Source organism: Argiope bruennichi, chromosome 3, assembly GCF_947563725.1.
Source record: "Argiope bruennichi chromosome 3, qqArgBrue1.1, whole genome shotgun sequence".
Classification (NCBI taxonomy): Eukaryota; Metazoa; Arthropoda; class Arachnida; order Araneae; family Araneidae; genus Argiope; species Argiope bruennichi.
This window is the reverse complement of record NC_079153.1, coordinates 77,928,622-77,947,096: the sequence shown is the minus strand read 5'-3', so window position 1 is coordinate 77,947,096 and position 18,475 is coordinate 77,928,622. Positions and strand designations below refer to the sequence as shown.

Here is an 18,475-nt window from a genome sequence, read left to right as displayed (position 1 = left end):
TTTCATGTATTTTGTGGTTTGATTTGCTGTGGTCTTATTTGGTTTGTTTTTTTGCTAGTGTTTTTACTTGTTTTAATCTTGTGATACTAATTTATCTCTAAAACCTCAATTTTCTGGGATTTTCGGGTCACGAGGGGTCAGTTTGTTGGACGAAAATCAGACCCCTCACAGAAAAAATCCCTGGTTTGAATCCTTGCCTGAGGGTGACCCTTGAAAAAGTCTTCGGGCCGGATTCAATTAATCTTTCTTTTTGATTCTTTGACTATTAACTTAATATTTATTTCTAATTTTGGTTAAGTTCATTTGTGTTTTAGTTGTAGCAGCATTAGCGCTCTCTAAATACAATGTATATTTTATATTTTATTATTATATAGATTCAGAAAAATTATATAGGTGTTTTTGCACATTGTTTATTTATGGATTGATAGTTTCTTTTGTATTTTGACAAATACTGTTCATCTTGGAACCTGCAAAAATTTCCGTTATCATGTTCATAGACAGATAGACAGATTCGTATTCATAGACAGACTCGATCTCGAATTTTTTGATGATTACAATATACAATTCATGTCTAAAATTAAGGTCATAAACATAACATCTGCGAAAAAAGAAAAACCATTAACTGTGTTGCCACGAAATTTGGCACAGAGGTACACTACAATGGAAGAAAGAACATAGACACATAACAACATGGAAAAGATTTGAATTTTGAATTTAGATACAGGGTATATCAAAAAGTGTTACATTGTGAATCAGAGATAAAGCATTTATCTAGGGGAAAACACGTCTAATATGGAGTGTGACCACCGTGCACTGCTATACAGGCTTCACAACGAGCTTTCATATTGTTTATGAGGGTCTCAATAAATGCTTGGGGCAACAAAGCCCATTCTTCCAAAAGAGCGGCTTTTAACTCTTGGAGGGTATTAGGAGGGGGGTTGCGCTGTGCAATGGCTCTTCAAGGACCATCTCAAACATGTTCAATAGGATTGTGATCCGGAAACATCGAGCGCCAGTCCATACGTCGAATATCCTCTTCCTCAGGAAAATCATCAACGATCTGGGTTCTGTGTGGACGCGCATTATCGTCCATAAACATGAAGTCTGGGCCAAAAGCACCCGGAACAATTTCACATAGGCTTCAAGGATCTCATCCCTATAGCGATGTGCATTTACAGTACCCGTATTGAAGACGTGCAGTGGTGTACGACTGCCCAACATTCTGCCACCCCAGACAAAGATTCTTCTGGCATCAAATCTGTCGATTTCTTTTACGTAGGAGGTTATGATATCGAGCTCCTCGCTTTCTCCAGATGAAGATTCGATGAGTGTCACTCTGTGTGGTAAATCTCAACTCATCACTGAAAAGAACACGCCCCCATTCTTGCTGTGCCCAAGACTGATGTGTTAGGCACCACAAGAACCGGGCTTTTCTGTTGGATGCAGTCAAAGGGACGCACTCAACTGGTCGCCGGGCATAAAGGGCCATCTCTGCTAGACGTCTGTATACTGTTTGTCTGGAAATTCTTATTCTAGACGCAGCAGCAAGATCACGAGCAAGTTGAGGAGCCGCTGTCAGCCTATGCCGTTGTGCGCTTAATGCCAAATAGCGATCATATGCAGGCGTCGTTGCTCTGTGACGGCCTTGGCCGGCCTTCCTGGTTACAGTACCACTTGTTTGGAATTGATTCCACAACCTGGATACCACTTTTGGTGCCACTTGTAACCATTGAGTCACCTCCGCTTGAGACTGCCCAGCTTCAAGCCTACCAACGGCTCTCCATCTCAAGGAATCGTCTAAACGATTATGAAAACTCATTCTCACTGGAAAAAAGTTAATTTTTTTTTTTTGTTTTAATGCAATATTCACAAAATTGCAGGCAAAAATCCCAGATGCTTAAACGGTCTAATTTCAGTAGTTCCTCAAAAACTAATGCTAAACAACATTTTTTCCTATAACAAAGGTTAATATCGCATTACCGGTCCTTCACAATACAAAAAATATAATTTGTTTAAATTATACGGGTAGCCATTTAGAATTACTTTGAAAAACATCTTTGTGACCTTAATTTTGGACATGAGTGTATATATATGTAACATTATTTGTTGTGAAGCATGATGCAGTTTGAAGACAGTAAAGATACTTTTAATTTTTGTGACGTCGTTTTATTTTATTTTGAAGAAGCAAGCATATGTACAAGCGATGAGCACACAGAACGACACAGAAAGGAATGAGGGAAAAAGCTCTTGGACATTTTATCCCTGGTCTTATATAACCTATGATTTTGATAAGGAAAGTATTTCTTCATAGTACTAATATATTACGAGATTTCGATAGGGATTTTCGTTACATGTGCGGACAAGGTAGGGGAAACACAGGGAGATTTTAAAAAAGAATTTGCCTGATCAGCGGTATTTTATCTCTTCCCGCGCAGTGTGGGAAAGTTAGATTTTAGCTGATTCAACAATTTAACAAAGCTTCTCTTGAATTAATTAAGTAGAGACAGTGGAATTGGATCACGAAATAAGAGAATATTTTAGAATGAAGTTACTATGGGCTAAATTAAGATAAAATCTTGAAAATTAATTAAATTGAAATTAAAAGTTTAAAATATCATATATATATATATATATATGATTTGCATACTTTGTATAAAAGAAATTAAAAACGCAATAGTAGAGCATTTGTCTGAATATATCTGTTTCTATCATATGATTTCAATATATTGGAGTGTATTAATGAAACCGGTAATATAGAAGAATTGGCCGATTCGTGGTAATCTATTGATATGATTGGATATATTGATAATCTACAGATACAATACTTGATGATAGGATTTAACAATTTATTGATTTTTCTTAAACTTATCAAGCAGGAATTTGCTGTATGAAAAACGATTCTTAGCTTAAACAAGCATTGCACGAAATCCATTAGAGCAACTGGAAATCCGAAACTTAAGGAAACTAATTTTAGTTTCAAAAACTGAAAAGATATCTAGGTCAAAACTGTAGTTAAATTGGTAAAATCTAGAAAAAAATATCAATTTATGATGATAAAAATCGATTAAGTCCGGAAATCCTCAATTGGACCAAGACTGCGAGTCAGAGTAACTCATCTAAGATAGTTACGTTGCTATAGAAACTCGCTGTTTGATTGTAACCGTAACGGAAGCACGCGAAAATTTATTTCAAGGGACACGAGATCGTCATGTCCAAGCCGTTTCAAATTCTCATCATAAAGCTTTTGGAGGAAAAACGTGCCTTTGGATTCTTCCTGTTTGAATTAGAGCTGGATAAGTTCTTCTTGCATCACTTCATTAAATAAGTAAGGTATTACATTCAGAATTTATTTATTACAGTTTATGGGGTATGTTGAACATTTCCTTTCCTATGATTAAATTTTAAATTTTCTAAGAGAATATAAACCTTTTTGAGATCTTAGCATTAAGTTTTATATAAAATTTATTTTCTCAGCAGTTTAATTATAAGAATAGGAGCTTTACATTTTCTAAACACACTTGGAATAATAATTCTCGACTGGAAATGGATATTTTATTGTTTCATATCAACAGATACTTGCATATTCTCATTATACACCAAACACTTTACACTAGTGTTACATAATGACTTTATAATGTCAGCACAAATCAGAAATAAACATTTGTAAGCTAATCAGAAATCATACCTTTTCATAGCCTGCGAGAATCATATGTATTTAAAAATTGTATTACATTTCAATGGGTTGAAACTCATGTGCTGAAACTAAAATTTCGCTCTATTATTATATTTATACATAGTGGTAAAATATGATGGTATACATATAAGATTCGTAGATATATTTAACTGTAAAATGATTCAGGATAATATATTTGTAAATATATATAAATACTGCTGTTATTTTAGTTTAAACTACTTACATTTCTCCTTGAGTTTGCCGCCAATAGGCATCATTAAATCATTTTTTTCAAAGCACACGGGGCTCATTGCCAACAATGTTAAATAAGTTGTTTCGTTCGAAGGAAGTGTATTGGATTCTATATTTTGTTGTTTAAACCTTAATTATTAAAAATATAAAGTTTTAAAATTGTGATCTACAATTTTGGGTGAAACAGATTTGTAAATACTTTTGGGTTATTTTGATAACTACGGCTCAAACGCGTTATTTTTCTTTTAGGAAGAGTTATCAAAGAATGTTCTGAATACCCTAATAACATATTTCGGTCGAGTGACTTCTGACTGGTATAATATTTGGCTCTTTTTCACATATTCCAGCTGTCTGAGAACTGATATACTTTCACAGAAGTTAAATTTGGAGTAAAATTCACACTAGAAGATCATTTTTGCCAAGATAGTGACGGTTGAAATGTACTTTAATGTGCCCCCGAGTATGTCGCCAATATGGCAACCCAATGAAACGATCTTCTAGCAACCCTATTTTGTTTACTACTTTTTACAATGATTGAGTTATTCCTGAACTACAACTATTTTATGAAATATATTAAATTAAAAATAATAAAAAAATTATCTAAAAAGATTTTAATTTGAAAGTTTTTTTTTAATAAAAAGTCTTTTACTGGTAAAAAGACCCTGCAATGTTATTTCTAAAGTGAATACGAATAGAAAATATTTATTCTTTTGCAATTTTTAACTGTCGGTATGCGCTTTAAGAAATCGTCTGCATTCTTTCTTTAAAAATCTTCTGCAATGGAATTCCTTGCAGTTATCATAATTCTTTTTGTAGGAAAGGATGCTTGTTTGAAATGTACTGTTCCTGTTATCCACAGTCTTTATGTTCAATGTGCGAAACTACTAGGTTCCAGCTCTCGCTACTAGCAAAGCGTTGGATGTTTTTTTAAGTTAAAAAATTCTGCCTTGTGCCTCCTTCAGATGCCGAAGTCATCGTATGCTCTAAATTTTGCTCTCTACACAACATACCAGAGCAGCCGGTTTAAAAAACTTCTATATTTCAAAATTGTTAAGATAAGCAGTGATAGTGAACACAAAGGATAAAAAATTAAAAATAAAAATCTCAGATAAAACAATACTTATCAGTAAAGATCATAATTTGAATGCAGAAAGTGGCAACCGTAACTGTTTTGTAGAAAAGTTTGTTTATTTTGTCTGCCATCTTTATTGGGACGTGGAATCTTTGGCGCAGCAGGAACACACTAACCTACCTTTTTACCCCAGTGACTTAGAAAGCGTAAATGACACCCGGGGTATAACATATTTTTTATCTTTATATCATAATTAGCTTTATTATGCCGAAAAACACTAAAGATTGTCCTTAAAGCATATTCGAGGTTAGAAATCTAACATTTGTACCACCTTCCTTGCCCTCCAACTCTATGGGACTAATCAAGGAGTGTCGATATTTCAAGATCATTTCAATGCTTCAATACAAAGAAATCCTCCTTTGTAACAATATAAGGTCATTTTTTAAACATTGTATTGGATATGATGACTTTTAAGAATTTGTTTTAGTGTATTATGTATAATTACGACAAAAAAATGACTTAAGTTCTTTTTTGTTTAGAAATTTTATCAGAAAAGTCCAATATTCGTTTGTTTGGGAGCGTGGAAACATGTACAATAGTTACCAAGAAAAATCTCTCTCCCACTTCACACCGGGCGATTGGCATTCGTATGGCAAGAACCTCGACAGTATCACAAACAAGATCACTTACACTGGCAATAATGTCCGACAGGAAGCGGCCCAACTCCGCAATTCTGTCACCAACACTATGTCGTGGAAACTCAAGGTACTATGATGCATTTTTGATTAACATTAAATAATCTGCCGATTTTTGTATAGTACAATTATACCCAAAGAAAATAATTCATCTGCATTTCAAAATATATTAACTACATGCCAGCAATTAATCGCAAAAAAAAAAAAAAAAAAAAATGCCAAAGACATCACGTTGATAGGCTTTTTTCCAACTGAAATATAACTATGCTCACCAATCTCGAAATTTTTACACTAGTCAGTGCTGAACTAAGATTAAAATCATACAGATTAATACAATCATGCCCAAAGAAAATAAATCACTTACGTTGCACTAACATATTCACTACATGTCAGCAATTAATTGCAAAAAAATTGTCAATGACATCATGTTGGTTGGTTCTTTCCTAACTAAAATATGACTATATGTTCACCCATAACATGTAGCTAATATGCGACTACATGCAACTATATATTATTCTTTCTAATATTATTCGAAGTTTTTATACCAAACAGTACTGAGTTAAATTTACAATATTATACAGATCAATAAATTTATCTTCAAAAAATAATTTTATAATCTAAGAAAATATAGAAAATAAATCGTTTTGGTAGCCACATATTAATCACAAATCTTTGGTGTAAATAGTAAAATTTTAGTTTCGATAGAACGTATTGGCGAGCAATTTTTACGATTTTTTGGGGTGCAATTTTTACGGTTGGCGTGTTTGGTGCAATTTTTACGATTTTGTGCAATTATTGGCGTGCAATTTTTGCGATTAATCATTGCATGCGGCGACAGTGAGAATTAGTTATAGCTTATGCATACAGCTATCATATAAAAATTGAACGAAAATAAATATATAAATTCTATCAATGATTGCATTTGAAATAAATTATTCCATATCCCTTGTTATGTTTTCAATTATGATTATCCAAGCTTTGAAAAAAAATTATAACTGTAAAGAGACAGAGAATATTCCAAAATTTTATCATAATCCATTTCTTTCACAATTTATGTTGCTTTTTTCCAGTGGTAGAGCAACAGATCAAAATATTTACAAATTCGCCTAATATAACAATCTTAAAGAATAGCCAAACATTGTAAAATGCTACTAAAAATATCTTATTGTCTTTTTTCATTCAAAATACATTTCTAACAGTTGACTTTGATGATAACTGCCTCTCAAACACAAAAATGCCAATAAAGGTTTTTGGCCTGAGAGCTAACTCATTTTCGACAATTTTTAGAAATCTTGTAAAACCAGCTGGAGTGATTTCTCAAAAACTTTCTCGCTTGTACTATAATAAAAATGTTATCTTAAAAAACGCCTTGCATTGCATTGGCGTATAATAGTTACAAAATATTAACCTTTTGCTTGAATTTAACATTTTTGCTGAATATATCGCGTCATCCTTGGCGACTTATTTGGCGATTAATCCCTGGCATGCGGTTAATATTATACGAAAATAGAATTCCTGTTTTAAATATGTTTTTCCCAACCGACTGAAACAAAAATTTGATACAAGACTACAATTGTAGTCACAAAATTACATACCAAACTTGAAGTCATTGAGATATTACGATTACATATTTCCAAAGGCACAGATCAAGAAACTGTTAATCCCTTATTGAATCTGGCTCAAAATTTGATATGTGTCTAGACAATAGTTGTTAATTCTGTGTATAGAATTTTGTCTATATTGCTCTCTTCATTTTATAATTATAGTGTTAAATTATATTTGAACAACCGGACAAGCAGATTTTTTCTAAACGGATTTTGATCAAAACTTAATAGAAATCTGGGGGCCGCGGAGGCTTGGTGGTAAGGTTTCGGCTTCGGAACTGGAGGGTTTCAGGTTCGAGACCCGATTCCACCGAAGAACCGTCGTACAAGAGGGTCTGGTGCACACTAAACGTTCTGGCCAAACGGCCTCCCGCTGGTGTGGCGTGATGTGGAGAGGGGGGTGCCAGCTCAAGTGTCGTCCTCGTCATCTGACCGCGGTTCAAAATTACGAGGTCCATCCCAAAATAGCCCTAGTGTTGCTTTAAAACAGGACGTTAATATAACTAAACTAAACTAAATTGATAGAAATCTGGAATTTTGATGCAAAGGCAGTATACCTAATTTCATCCATCTGGCTCAAAACGTTTTTGAGTTATCTTTGTCACAGATAAATAGACAGACAGATGGACATTTTAAAAAAATGTGCTTTTCAAACTCAGGAAACTTGAAGATTCGTCAAGATCTTGAGCTCGAATTTTTTGACGATTACTATATTTTTCCCATACTACGTATGCTAGAAAGTAATTTACTACGTATATGATAGAGTAAAAATTAGTACACCCCCCCCCTTTTAAAATGTTTTATCAAATATATATCAAACATTATTACTGATATTTTAGTAACAACAAAAATATTTTAAAACGTTGTTGCGAATTTATTTTTTATTCCTAGTGCAATAAGTCTCTTGGTAAAGAAAACTCTAATGGATGCAGAGTAGATGTCGAGGCAATGAACTCTGGGTTTTATTATCTTTTGGCGTCTTTGGTGACAAATTCGATAATTCCCGAAACTATTGGAGTTTTAATGATAAATTGAATAGGAGCGAAGATACAGTCGTTCTTGCCCTATCACGGAAATTATGAAAAGCAGGGAGACGAATTCGGAAGTCAATCATATTGATCCAGGAGTTTAGTTTAGTTTTAACATTAGTCAATGGAGAATAGCAACGTGAATAGTAGTGAGAACTTTCTCCCCTGCGAGTTCTCTCTGAACGTTGTGTCTGTTACGGTTGTTTATTACCAAATTGCTGCTTGTGAGTTCCTGTTTACTGTAAGTACTATTTTTGTGCAAATTTCGACCGCGTTGTGTGTTTGCATTTCTATGAAGAATAAAGTTCCTTTATCCGCTATTCAGTCTGTTAAACTCTTCACCAGAGATTTAATGCACTAGACTTTTGATGTTTGGAAATTTTCTTTAACAATATTTAAACTGACTGATACTTGCGTATTAATAGCATGCCAGCTATCAGTCGCCAAAGACTGCGTGCTAATCGGTTCCTTTGTAACTAAAATTTCACTGTTGTTTGAATGATATGCAGTTTATAGAAAAGTTTGCAGATAGGATGCAGTTAACATGTAAGTATAAGTTGATCTAAGCATTATTGTTGTATCTAAAATAAACAAGCAAGTATAAATTCTAATACAAAAAGATCTATTTCCTCACAAATATTTCTTGTCTTATAGGACACGAATCAGAAACTGGCCGATCGCATCAATGAAGTGGACCAGTGGTTTCGAAATTTGGACCGGACGCTTCGTGAAGTGACGGATGCAATCGACAAACTGTCCGAGGCTAAACAAGAGGTGGAAAGAACCTTGGCTGCCAACATACCCCTGCACGAGGCATCCAAAGAAGTCCTCAACCTGAGAGATCGCCGAAGAGATATTGATTTAGTAGAAGATGAAGTTTATCACGAAGTCAAAAAGGTTTGTATGGAACGATTTCTGTAAATATCATGGGATAAATCTATAAAATATACACTATTCTATATTTATAAAAGGAATGTGAGTATCTAAGTGTGTATGTGAGTGTTTATATACATATCTGTGTGTGTGCCTGCGGTCTCCAGATAAATCTGTCTGTTAGCAATAATTGAAATTTTACACACAGGCATGTAATGGTGATAAATACACATCAAATCCCAAATCTTAAAATGCAATACAAAAAAAATTATATAATGTTTTGTATTATTTTTGATTATTTTCGGAACATTTCTTTCCCGTAGCTTGTAATGCTTGTAAGGTAAAAAACCTGCTCACCAAAGAAGAGAACAAACAATTACCGTTCTCCCTCTCTCTTTATATATTTGTTTGCACCTCTGGATTTTTTTTAAAATTAAAAATTAGTCACTTTTTCTGAAGGATTTTAAGAACTAAACAAGAATTCCTGCATTCAACATTTTCATTCCTCTTTTTTTCCAGTTTTGGGATATGATTATACTAAGATTTATTTCGAAATGAAATAAAAACGATCAAAATATCTTTATTTATTGATTTCAACTTAATTGTTGTCACGATGAGTTTGCAGATTTTCTTTGTTGATCCACTGTAAAAATGAAGATCTGCGGAAGAAGTTTTACTTCTTCGCTAAGCTTTTAAAGAACCAAATCAGGAAATAGAGAATTTTGAAAATTATTTTAAAAACTTAAATTCTAATCGCATCATTTGCAACAAACCATCTAATTCATTGTTTCTCTCTCTTTTTAGAAAATTTCCATTTTCAGTTATTTATTTCGATTTTTATCATCTGTAGTTCACCAAGCGATATCATTATCACGAAAAAAAAATAATAAACGCATAAAACATGATTACTTTTTAATTTAATTTAATAATTTTATTGTGATTTGGAAGTTCGTCATATCATGGGCTGAACCTTGTGAATTCTTCTAATAGTAAATAAATAGAATTAAGATATTATGGCTGCGTTATTAGTTTATATCTCACAATAATTAAAGCTGAGCTGATAAAGGATGGTGGAAATATAAGAAAACAGTTAAGATTCTCTTCTTAGTGTTTTTTAGATAGTAAACTTAGGAGTCTAAAATGTTAGATTAAATAATGAAATTTACATAATTCTTATGTTCTCACAAATAGAACCAATTGAATTTATTTCCCCGTTCTTTAATTTACAGGAAGTAGATCTCATCCATGAAATTAATGAATCACTGCGAGAAGCATCCCGTCATAACTGGGATCACTTGGTGGAACTGAAAGAGCAGCGAGACCAACTAGAGGCCGATTTGAAGGACAAAGAACTGGCCCTCAAGATCGATCGTTTTCAGCTGTCCCTGAACCCAACTACTACCAACATCATTAGTCTAAAGCCATGGCCTGCCGATGCCTGTTCTGCTGGCGAGTGTCCTGTCAGCCTAGAAACCTGGCTCCAGAATTGTTTGGATAAGAGAACGGCAGCTGAAGACGCTATTGCCAAGGCAACAAGAGCCACCAATGATTCGTGGAACATGATGAGGAAATCCAACAACGATATCCACCATCAGAGGGATGCCACACAGTTCGCCTTGAGAAAAAGACGACACGAAACTCTTCAGGTAATATTATTGATGCCATGGAAACTGATTCACGATATTCATCAGTATTTTGAAGAGCTTTGTTTTAGTGCATTACCGTTATGCATTCAGTATTAGATTGTAATAAAAAATCATATTGTTTATTCTGACGGCGAGATCGATATTGGAAATGGTATTAAAATTTATCAAATCAGTGAACATAAAATTTAGTATATTATGCTTAGCTGTGCTACAACCTTAAATTTTCATTCTGCTGTCTATAACCATCTCAACAATCCATTTACTGTAAAAGATATCTAAGAACTTCGATGGCTTAGTGGCATAGCCTTAATCTCATAATGGGATGATTGCAAGTTTGGCACCCGATTCCACCAAAAAATCTATCATGGTCACGTACCTGACTGTCGTAAAAACCAATCCAGATGAAACATCTTACTTCTACCGTAGTATGGAGTTTTGCTGAAAAATTGCAGATTTATATGTTCTCATCACAATTAATTTGGTTGCAGATCTAAGTTAAGTCATAGACTGACAAATTCGATCCACCCGAAGATACACATAAAACTTGAATGACCGAATCACCGCGATAGCTACACAGATGGGAACTGTGGTTGAGTCCTAAGGGCCATCACCGGCCACGGTACAACCCTGCCCTAAGGAAGTACGTCCCGTCATCGACGGGAGGAGCCAGACCTCCATCTTTTCGTGTACCCACAGGGGTAACGAGAACTAAACACCATGACGGAAGCTTCTCATCCTCAATTACGATGTGTGTCCCCCGGGGGGGGATGCAGATTTAAGTTAAAAAGTTCGTCCCAAAATAACTCACGTGTGACCTCGTTAATGTAACTAAATTAAACTTGTGCCTTATAATGTTCCTATTTCACCTTCTAATTTTACTATGAATTTGATGTCAGTAAAAGAATTCTATTTGATTTCTACATAGTCTTTACGTTATAGATAGCAGTAATTTAATTAAGGTTACTTACTGTTAAATTTCCTTTTCTCTAAAAAAAGACCAAAACATCTAAAAAATTTATTGCTTCAATAACAGGAGATTCCGTAATAAAACTTGAGATAAAAGGGCAGATTTCATCCGTCTCATTAAAGAAATGGAGGCAATATCGAGGATAAAAATGGCGATAAAGACATTATTTATATTGATCTCTATATTTCACCGTCCTAATGGCTAAAAAAAATGAATGTTTCCCTCTTGGTTTTCTCGCATACTTCTTCATTTAACTGCAATAAAAGTTGTAAAAAAATCTCGAATAACGGAAATGTAGGAGAAAGTAAAATCCCATTGATTTTCTCATATATTTTAGTAGCATGGTGCGTTTAGTGGTAAATTAAAAAGAAAGAATTTCGAGTGTGTTTTGAAGCAGCACTTCTTCCTAATGAAGGATTTAGTTCAAAATATAATACAGATTTACAATTTTTATGTAAAGACCACATACCCAGTTTCATCTGTCTCATTTTTTGCAATTTTTGAGTTATCCTTCTTCATGTAAGGGCAAGGAGTATTATTTGGTATATTTGGCCAAGACAGGTTGTATCCTATAAACAATTCTGGTTATAAACACTCTTTAAATTTCTCTCATTTCAACTTTAAGCTAACGAGTTCATATACAGGCGGGCAGACAGAAGTTCAAAATTTGTTTTTGGAATATGGAAAGTCTCTAATGTGGAAATTCATCAAAATTCTGGAGATTTATCATTTTTGGAATTTTATCTGTCTGTGAACAAGAAAACTCAAATATGCATTGAGAAAAAAAGGGACAAAATTTGATATTTAGTCTTAACTCTGAATTTCTAGATTTATATCAAAATCTGCATGAAATTTGACGAAGAAAAATCTCTCTGTCATATGCATGTGAATGCGAGAACTCAAAAAGGCTAAGTATAAAATTTGCTAAACGGATTTATCATCAAGATTTTTTTAAAATTAAATTTGTTAATTTATTAAATTTTAGTTCATATCTGCCAAAAGGAGGGCATTTGTTGGTCTGTATATTCGTGTGTATATGAAAGGTATAACTCAAAAGGGAAATTAAGTAAATAAAAATTGATATTTGATCCTTGTGGCCAAAATTGGAGCCAAACTGTTTGATCCAATTGGTGGAAAAGAAAGCATCCAATATATATATTTAGTTTTCTTCATTTTATTACAGCGCGCCAGATTGCATTATTACATGTGGAAGTCGAGGGAGGTGGGGGGATATTCATGCCTACAGGCAACCATGATCTTTGAGGATTTACTGCTTCCCTTTTTATATCTCTCGCTGCACATTCAAAGAATGCAAAGGAATATAAAAAGATGGTGCTGGACTGTCAAAGCATACATAAAAATTGAAAGTAGAATATTGTTCTTGATTTCTTTGAGAAGATTAGCAAAGATTAGAGAATTAGGCTTGCATTCTATAGGAAAGTTGGTTTTTCTTGATGTTTACTATCACCTCCAACCTTTCATTGGAAGAGTTTGATATATTTTATGAAAACACTTTTTAATAAAAAAAATAATCATTTTACGTTCTGCTTTTGTAGCAACGGGACGCTCTTGCAGCCCAAAGGAAAGACTTGAAGGACGAGATTGAGAGATTGGAAAGGGAAATGTTGAATATAGAACAAGAAGCGGATATCTCTCGCGGGAACTTGAAATTGGTACAAACTCGCATGGAGAGCAGAAAGTCGCGGCCACGCATGGAATTAGTGAGGGACCACCCGACTTTCGGCCTAGAGGAAGAACTGAGACACGTCGTGGAATCAAGAGAATATTTGGCACAAAAGTTGAGAGATGTCAAGTAAGTAACAACTTTCATACATGTGAATCAAAGTGAGTCTACTAAGTCTCTCATACCAATGACATGGTTTATGAATCAAAATTATCTGTTAGTTACATAAAAAATAACCCATAAAATATTATATACACAAATTCATCAAATAGAAAATTATTTAATATTGTATCAAAACGATACGAGCATTCTTAATTTACATTAGTGTGAAAAAATGAAATCTGAGTAATATTTTGCCTCAGATTGACGAGAAAAATACTCACCGTCACTCGAAGTATAAAAGACTGTACATCAGAAATTCCATTTGGCTGAAATCCATACTTTTATATTGCCAATAGATGACTGTGAGCAATGCAGAAAACCGAGATGGTTGTTAAGGTAAGAAATGTAAAGAAGAATTGGAATAGTGGCTATGATTGGCAACTTCGTATCATTTGGGTATATTAAAATTAGTATTGACAAGAGGATTTTAATCAAATAATAATTTTGATATTAGATTTTTTTTTTCATTTCGAATAATGACATGCTACGAGTTTACGAGCCATCTGTCAAAACTTCAAACTTCCATGTTGCTACAATGTTAAATCTTAGCCAAAATGAAAGCTTTAAATCACTGCCAGCATCTAACCAGATAAATCAGTTACCAGATCACGTATACGATGATGTATGACTTTTTGCATTTTGTATGATGACATGTTAGGAATCTGTAAGTTGCACACACTTTCATACACGTGCACACACACAAAAAAGTTTAAAATTAGAACAGTCAAGATTTCACTGAGATCACTCAGTCATTCCTTTCTTTTAAATTTAGTCATCTAATGTTTCATGCTTCATTTCACTTTCCCCATTCTGGCAAGAAATTTGAAGGCATGTAACACTAAATGTTTTTTTTTCTGTTCATTTTTTTTTTTTGCGAATAGAAAAATGATTAAAAAATACAACAGATTTGAATGCAAGCTAGCATTTTTTTTGGATAGGATAATCCTTCCAAAGCATATAGAAACACGTACATAAAATCTCAGTTATGGTGGGAAATGATATAGATTCAAACAACATCTATTAAACTAGCTTACTTTTCTGTCGTTATTCTCCCAAAATTAACAGCATGAGTATTTTCGACTTCATTTTCTCGTATATTCTCAAATAAGGATATCTTTTACCCAATAAAGGACACTATTCGTTCTTCATTTTGGATTGGTGCCAAATAGGTTCACATATTTGAGGGTTTTGATTTACGACAGGCATTTATTAGTTCGCTAGCATTTTTATTTTTTTGTATATTTATTTACACTTATACAAACAGTCTTCCTTCTTACAAATTTGAATTGAAATGTGACACAATTATGTTATTTTAGTGCAACTATATACCAAATATAATCCATCTTGCTCATTGCAATTCTGAGTTATCTTTTTCATCATTTTTTAAAAATTGTTTTAAAAAGTTGTTTTTGTGTTTAAAGAAATCTAAAAATCTAAATGATTCGTCAGAATAACATCAAAGCAAATTACCACACGAAAGCTAAAACTTTCCTGCAATAGCTTTAGCTTTTCAGCAATATTAGTTTTATTTTCTAATATTTATTTTCTTTAATTTTAATAAACTTTTCAAAATTAGGTTTGAACGCAATTTTGTAACAAGGCTCTTCTTTTATACAAGCAAACAGCAAGGCTATGAATAGTCAATGCGAATACTTTAGCAGTTTGCGTAATACTACTAAGTAATGCGAATATTAGATTTTTCAAGCTATTAACGAATGTTTTAAAATATTTCAAAAAAATTGGATATTTTAGCAACATGTAAATGTACTTAGACTAGTTTTTTTTCCCTTTACAAATTGATTGACGTAAAAATCACTAAGCACCAAAAGAAATGACTGATGCAATCAAGTCAGAAGCATCAAATCCCAAACAATGCACAACTATAAAGGCAATTCATGCAGTATCATCATATATAATTCCCCAGGGAGTGTGGTAATGCTGCTTTGTGTTCGTTTTTTTATGTTCGCAAATAATGAATGAGAGTATGAAATATAATTCGTTTTTATGCTTTATATTTCGTGAACATTATGTAGTTGCGGAATCGCAAACTACACAATTTATTAATATTTTTTTTTTATGCTGGATTGTAGCAAAAGTTAATAAGCTGAGGTCTGTAGACTCATAATATTCTCACATCAGTTATAAGTTATTACTAAAATTTTATTTCAACATTACTTTTATTTTGTATTTGGCATTGAATTTCTTCGGAAATTCGAAATTTTCTGATTCGGATTTCATGATTCTTGAGATGTATTAATTTTCTTTTATGTAATAATTCTGAAACGTTTTTAATAACCCTAATATTTTTTGTAAAAATTCATTCATTTTATTGCTCATTTAATCATATTTAGTTTACTTTTCGGTGTTCATGCTTGGCAGAAATTGATTATTTTATGAAGTTCATCTTTTATTGTGCCAAACCTATGTAATATCGGATTATATTATATTAGTGAATCCCTATCTGTTTCAAATCTATTTTAATAATCAATTTTGATTTGAATGTTCGCGAATATTAGGATAGAGAAGATTCCAGCCGAAGTAAGCAAAATTTTAATGTTACTGAATATTTACAGCTAAAGTGTATTACATTTTTCTTATTTATTTATCAAGCTCTCTGCCAGTTTACATGATATTTGTTACAATGACTTTCGTTAATTAATCTGTCGCAATCAGATATGCGATAATACAAGCAAGATAACATCCCTTTTGGACGGAAGAATCTAAATAAAAGTCTTTAAAAATTTAAATAAAGGTTACGGTAGCCTGGTGGTAATGTTTCGGTACCAGTAGGCTCCAGTTTTGGAAGCCGCTTCAATCGAAGAACCATCAGAGTGATGGATGTAGAGCATGTTGAAATTGTCGGGCCAAATCCCCTTTTGCCAATGTGATAGGGAAGCTTGAACAAGTAGGTACTAACTCACGTGTCGTCCTCATTATCTCAGTTCAAAATTGTAAGGTTCACCCAACAATATCTCTAGTGTTGCTTTTAAAATGGGATGCTAATATAAGTAAACTTAAATAAATAAAACGATGTCCGAAATAAAATATTTAATAATTAATGCCTTAAATAACTTGAGAGAGTAATCTGTTTATCTTATATTTTTTAAAGGAATGTGCTGAATAGAACACAGCAGCATTTGCATGAGGTAGAAGATGATCTTCAACGTAAAGAACGGTCTCTGGCGATTGAGACCACCTGCATTGAACTTCATGAACGACCTTCCAAATCACCCTACCAAACCGACATCGCCTGGCTGGCGCCAATGAACACGACCAGTACATCACACTATACAAACCAATCCATTGATCGGGGAACCAATCAAAGAATCGTGGATCGTCATATGCTCGAACACAGACCAAGAGCCGCTCTAGTAGATCCAGAGTACCACTTGATTGATTAAAATTAGTTGTATTAAGTTCACAATATTTTTTTCAGATAATTAGAAGATTAGTTTCCAGTTTGATAATAAAGATAATAATATTTAATAATTTAGGATAAACTATGCTGAATGTAATTTGACAAATGAAAGGAAAGAAAGGAATGGAAAAGAAAGAAATAACAGAGAAAGAACATTTTAAGTTTCTTTATGAATAAATCGACAACTAGGATGTATCTCAAGTAGTAATATATTATTGATATTATATTATTCAGTATTCAACAGCATTATATATTACTGCGAATATTGTTTACTATTATGCAATATTATAAAACATACGTGAGCCATTGATTAAAGTACAGGATACTGCATACATTTTCTTGATAAAATATTTGAATTTTTTTTTTTCTGTTCTAGATAAAAGACATTTTATCCGTTTATACTTAATTGTAAACATTAGATCTTGGTAGTTTAAAAAAAAAATAACCACAGAAGCACCTAAATTTTATTAGAATTTGTATATGAAATTGCTCCATAGAAAAAATAATAACAAATGTTGCATAAATGTATTTCAAAATGACAATTCATGTTTGTCTATTTTTAAAACAAGTTAGACACGTTGCTGAAAAGTGCTTTCAGTATGAAAATTTTACTTATTATATTATAAAATAACTGCAATAAAAATTTTTAATAATAAGTTTATAACTGATATTTTTGAATAATACAATATAAAAGGAATAAACTAATGGATGTGAAGTCGTAACTAGAAACTTTATTTACATGTAATCTTGCATTGACATGGTGACTGAAAATTGAGACTTTTGGGAGAGATAGATCGGAACAGATTAATCCCTCTAGGGACCTTTATTCCACGCAAGTCTTTATGGGGGGCTTGCAGATCTAGCTGCAAAATCAGCTTCAGAACCGTTCAATTTCCGTGTTCCCTTTTGTGATGTATCAAGTTATATCAAACGATACATCGATGAAAAGTGGCAAGAAGTTTGGGACACACAGGTTGATAACAAACTACATGCTATTAAACCAAAAATAAATATGTGGTCAGTTTTACCAAACCGATGCGCAGATGTAAAATTAATTCGTCTACGCATTGGGCACACAAGGTATACGCATAGACATTTGCTGTTTGGTGAACGAGTCCCTAATTGTACGAACTGTGGAGTGATCAATTCTATTGCACATATTCTTACTCAATGTCCTAATTTTACTTCTGCTCGTTTAACTCACTTTCATTCGCCTATTTTAAATTTACAGGACCTAGTGGGTGAGAAACCTCACTTAAAACTATTTGACTTTTTAAAAGCCATTGGTTTCTTTCATAGCATTTAAAATTTGAATTTTATTTTTATTCTTGTGCCAAATCATTATAAATCATGGACCTTCTAAACTTTTGACGTTTTACAATGTATCCTTGTTTTATTTAC

The 18,475-nt window shown here is 33.0% G+C and overlaps 1 protein-coding gene across 1 annotated transcript; it reads left to right on the top strand.

Moving 5' to 3' along the window:
* The first annotated feature begins 3,260 nt into the window (after positions 1 to 3,260).
* On the top strand, positions 3,261 to 17,215 carry LOC129963991 (tektin-B1-like). Its single transcript, XM_056078635.1, has 6 exons — positions 3,261 to 3,330; positions 5,537 to 5,762; positions 8,979 to 9,221; positions 10,427 to 10,843; positions 13,367 to 13,623; positions 16,766 to 17,215. Exons 2-6 carry the CDS (start codon positions 5,586 to 5,588, stop codon positions 17,055 to 17,057), a joined length of 1,386 nt encoding a protein of 461 aa, XP_055934610.1. The 5' UTR covers positions 3,261 to 3,330; positions 5,537 to 5,585; the 3' UTR covers positions 17,058 to 17,215.
* The last annotated feature ends 1,260 nt before the right edge of the window (positions 17,216 to 18,475 follow it).